The sequence below is a fragment of the Cibotium barometz genome, chromosome 32, assembly GCF_041138505.1.
Source record: "Cibotium barometz isolate CiBa-2024 chromosome 32, ASM4113850v1, whole genome shotgun sequence".
Lineage (NCBI taxonomy): Eukaryota > Viridiplantae > Streptophyta > Polypodiopsida > Cyatheales > Cibotiaceae > Cibotium > Cibotium barometz.
Window position 1 is genome coordinate 24,257,284 of NC_141077.1, and position 4,717 is coordinate 24,262,000.

The window sequence follows — 4,717 nt, forward strand, 5'->3', positions numbered from 1 at the left end:
CTCATAAGTTTGGGACACGTGGTCAAATCTTTGGATTAATCATAACTTGAACACCGTTACTCCAAATTGAGCGCTCTAAAGCTCACTAGATTCCATTTTCCAAGCGCTTTCCAACAATAGGTTACATGATATGGTTTTGAAAAACTTATAGGCATGTTATCCAGGTCCCACCTTTTTAGTATTCAAAAAATGGGAGTTGGGAAATTCCCAAACTCACGAATATAGTGTTCTTACTTTATCGAGCTTCAAATTCAAAATCAAAGAAGACATTTTGAAAGCTATGTCTCCGGGTAGAATATCAAGAAGGATAAAGGTTCAATGGTTCTTACCTTTACATGTCTTTGTGGCATGTTTCAAAACCATGGATTTACAACGATCAAAGACAATGTGGCTCAACAGAAGACTTTCTATGGCTGAACTCGACATTGTGCTTGGAGAAGGATGGAGAACCAAAGAAACTTACCACATTGGTGACAATATTAGTTGCAGAATAAGCCCCAATTCTCTGTCAATTTCATATCAATTATGTCGTCAATCATTAGTTTTAGGTTATGATTATAGAAGATGGAGAAGCAAGCTAGGTTTCTGGGTATCCCTAGATTCAGAAGAGAACTGTCCAGAGTTTGAATTAAAAATATATGTACATCAACTAACTGAGCCTAGAGAACTTATAGTTATAGCTAATTGGATGCTGAAAGATGTCAGAGAGTCACTTGAGTTTCTTGATGAAACATCCTCTGAATATAAATTTAAAGTAGATGGAATTGTTGTAAGCAAAAGGATGGAGAATGTAACATCTTGTATCACATGTCTTCCACCCAAAAGAGTTGTATTTGAGCCAAATGCAAGATCATGAAATTGTAATCACAATACTTTTCAAATAAAGATTTTGTTTTGATCTTGTTGTCTTACTCAATATGCTGGTACTTATGACATTTTTTAGTGCAAAATCATCATCAAAGATTTTTCTCAGTTGAGGAGTACATCTATTTGACACAAACTGGCTGCTTCATTACAAAGTAAAAATAAACAATTTTTTACATAAATGAGGCTAGAAATGAACATTAATCAAAATCCATCTTCCTCTTTACATTCGAGGACCCAGGAGCTTCAGAGTCCCTCTTTCCTTTTTGTTTGCTGAATCCAGGTGAAAAGAAAGGCTAACTAGCCTTCTTTGTTGGACTTGGCCTTGGGGGGGTTGCTGGCTTAGGAGACTGGACAGGGGGCTGTGAAGAGTCTTCAGGGTGCTCTCTTGATAAAACCTTGGGGGCTTCTGAGAACTGTGGCTCTTCAAAAGGCTTGGGAGATTTTTTAGGTGATAATTTGGGAGACTTGGAAGATGATTTTGGAGGCATGGGTGTTGGCATAGGAGGCTTCGGTGATTGAGCATGCGATACAGAAGGCTTTTAGATTGAAAAAACAGACTTTTTTAAGTTGTAAAAATGATATCCAAAACGACGCGATAGATGTGGCTCGGACTTTGACTGAGTGGCTGTATCGCGTCGTGTAGAAGGATTGGCTTTTTGCGCTGTAGAATTCGCAGAGAAGGTGATTTTGATAGCCAGAACGAGACGTGAAGGCGGCCAATGTTCTGTTGACGGAGGAACTTGAGCCGAAATTGAGCGATTTTGGGCTAGCCCGCCTGATACGACACGATGAGATGGTGAGCACGTGTCGTATCAGGCAAAGCCGCATGTGTTCCCGCAGCAAAGATGAGTAGGACAATGTCTCCGGAAACTTCAGAAGCTTGTAGTAGCCTTGCGGCCTGTGTCTACCCATGCCTACACCCCTAGATGTCAATGTCCACCCGCCAGCTACACCGGCGCTCCTTACGTGTCCCCCATGCTTCGCAGTCAACAACCAGCACCGAAGTGCCATCGTGAGCGCCGGGCAGCCTTTAATATGATGCATGTCACTAGTGACTATAGCCGCCGCGCCACTAAATTTGCCTCTAAACTTTATTGGTTTCGTCGGAATTTTGTCTTGTTTTGCCAATAACCATAGTCATTGTAAATTACTAAACTCTTACATACTCTTACATACTTCTTGCTCTGTTTAATTCTCAGAGGTGAATATTGTATCCGAAACGACGCGATGGAGGAGCCTTAGACTTTGACTGAAAGGGCGTTATCGCGCCGTGAAGGAGATGAGCTAGCCGGAACGACGCAATAGTGGAGGGTCAGAGGATGTTGGAATAGCCCTATCGCGTCGTGAAGGAGAATTGGACTTTGACTGAAGGGGCGTTAGAGCGCCGTGAAGGAGATGAGCTAGCCGGAACGACGCGATAGTCGAGGGTCAGAGGATGTGGGAAGACGGTCATTTTTTGACCTCATCTTTTTTATACCCCAATGTAATCAGCGCGACGGGATGAAATATTTTCTACCCAAGTTTCTTAACTGACAGGTACAATACGCGAGAGGAGGCCCTTGCATTTGTTCCAAAGACCTCGTTTTGCTCCATTCAGGTGCTTCACTTCTTTCCCTCAGCTTATCCAACACGACGCGATAGGAGGCCCTCCGAGGTGTTCCAAAGCCCTTGTATCGCGCCGTATTGGTAAGTGCTTCTTGAACCTCTAAACAACCTAGAGGCTTGAATTAAGACGTTGAATTGGTTCTAAGGCAGGTTTTCCACTATGTTTTGGTGCTTCTATTCCATTTCTTTTGCAGATTGAACCGAAGATATGAGTACTAATCTTGAGGGAAGAGAACAAATTTTCGATGACCCAAGTGAAAGGTTGCTGGAGGCCGTTTTGGAGGTTGGTGGACACATGCAAGTCTACTCAGAGGCATTGACAATTTTCAATCCCAAATTTGTCCTTGGTGAAATCTTGGATAAACTTAGAGAGTTTATTTCAGATGAATTAAAGGAATTTGAGGATGCAGTTCTTGGTCAGTGTTTGATTCTGGAAGGAAAAGATTACATTCATCTCGCTGATTTCACTCAAAATTCTCTTGAAAAAAACAAAGTTTTAAGAAGGTTTGGCAGGTTTTCAAAGAAGTCCAATGTTCTAATCCCAAAATCCATATCCTGTCAACTCCATGTTAAAAGTTGCAACCTTGTTTCAAAGGACATTTATTTTCTTTTCTTTCTTTTTCTCAAAGATGAGAAAAGTGCTCAAGTTCCAGGTGAAGATGTTCCATCCAAGGATGAATTAAACTTGAATGTCTCCACTGTTTTGAACATAGAGAAATCTGAGACCTTGGAGATGCAAAAAATTTATTTTGCTTCAGAGGAAAAAGAAAGTGCAGGTTTGGATGTTGCAGAGTTTAAAGCAAGCACCCTCATCCCTGAACCCATTGAAGATGTGGAGGTGTCTGAGGCCTCCCTTACTATACCAAGCCTCCCCTCCTTTCTTATTAATGACAAAGATTTCATCCCTCTTCATCAGATTCAATTTCTTCTCAATATAAGGGAGGACTACTGTATTGCAGCTATAGCTGAGGCTTCTGAGGTTGCCTTGGACTTTATTGACACAGAGGAAGAGTCCAAGGAGGATTTTTTATCTCTTGATCTCCAGACTTCAAATGATTCTTTTGTTACTGCTCCTGATGCACTTACTGTTTGCATGAAGAGAGTTGAGGAGGAAGCACCTTCTTTGAAGGATGAGGATTTTGAAAACAGGCTCCAGGAGCTTGGTATTCAATCTTTTGGGAGAGATATCAAGCTGAGAGATTTAGAAGAAGAGGTTGCAAAGAAGGAAAAATTTGGTTTATTCAACCTCGCACAGGAGAAGGTTGTTGTTGCAGATGATGAATTGCAGAAGGTTGTTTCATTAATGACCCTTGATATTTTTTCTGTCTTTTAAAGCTTTTTTTAATCAATTATTTTTTTTCTGCAGCTTGAACTTCTTGACAGTGATAATTTTCTTGGAAGAGCCAAAGGTTCACGAGGAAAGGCAACAGAAGGAACCTTTAAGAAAGATTCATCCTCTCTTTTGCACTATCTTCCTTTGTTGGACAAGGCAACCTTTTGTGCCTTTCATAGTCAATATTCTGAAGAGCCTGAGCTACCTTTATTTGCACTAAAGGTATTGTCAAGGTTTCTTGGTTACACACCCCTTCAAATAAATGCTAACAAGATATTGGTTCTTGAGAGAGCTGCTGCCCTTAGGATTTTTGGTTATGCTGCAGGCTTTAATGCCTCTAGAGCAGGTTACTTTCTTTGCTGTGCTAGCTATGCTGCTGCAGAGTAAGCAAGCCTTAAACTATAACCCAGTAAGCCATTAACCCCATCTCCAACAAATCTCATCAAATCATGAGGAGTATGAAAAGAAGGATACCTTCCAGTTTCAGGGTCTGGTGGATATAAACTTCCCTTCCGAAGTCGTTAAACTTCATTGAAATCTGTCAACGGCCTTTGAAAAGAACTTCGTGTAGTCGCATACTCTTTATTGAAACTTAATACTCTTTATTAAGTTTGATAAAAGATGGAACAGAGCAATAAGCATAAAAAGTTAGTAGAGAAAGCTCGTGAAGAACAGAGCCATATCCGAGAGTGACAAAAAAAGGGAGAGAATGGCAAAGAAACAGTGAGAGAGGGGCGGCAAAAATTCAAAAATAAGAATCGTGGTCATGTTGACATTAACTATTCCGGGAATCGTGAAATTGTTTTTTTAATTTTAAAAGGTATGTACTTGAATGCGCTTTAAATAACTTGAATGTGCTTTTATTTAGGAAAATCGCTAAATTTGGAGTCGTTTTGACCGTCAACGGCTCCG

The 4,717-nt window shown here is 40.7% G+C and overlaps 1 protein-coding gene across 1 annotated transcript; it reads left to right on the forward strand.

The window, feature by feature from the left end:
* The first annotated feature begins 2,680 nt into the window (after positions 1 to 2,680).
* On the forward strand, positions 2,681 to 4,192 carry LOC147619994 (uncharacterized). Its single transcript, XM_086772580.1, has 2 exons — positions 2,681 to 3,763; positions 3,839 to 4,192. Exons 1-2 carry the CDS (start codon positions 2,681 to 2,683, stop codon positions 4,190 to 4,192), a joined length of 1,437 nt encoding a protein of 478 aa, XP_086628706.1.
* The last annotated feature ends 525 nt before the right edge of the window (positions 4,193 to 4,717 follow it).

Bases quoted from the DNA above. Each gene is read 5' to 3' on its own strand.
- LOC147619994 (XM_086772580.1), top strand. From the start codon at position 2,681: ATGAGTACTAATCTTGAGGGAAGAGAACAAATTTTCGATGACCCAAGT. The intron at 3,764-3,838 runs GTTGTTTCATTA...TTTTTTCTGCAG, and splicing joins CAGATGATGAATTGCAGAAG to CTTGAACTTCTTGACAGTGA.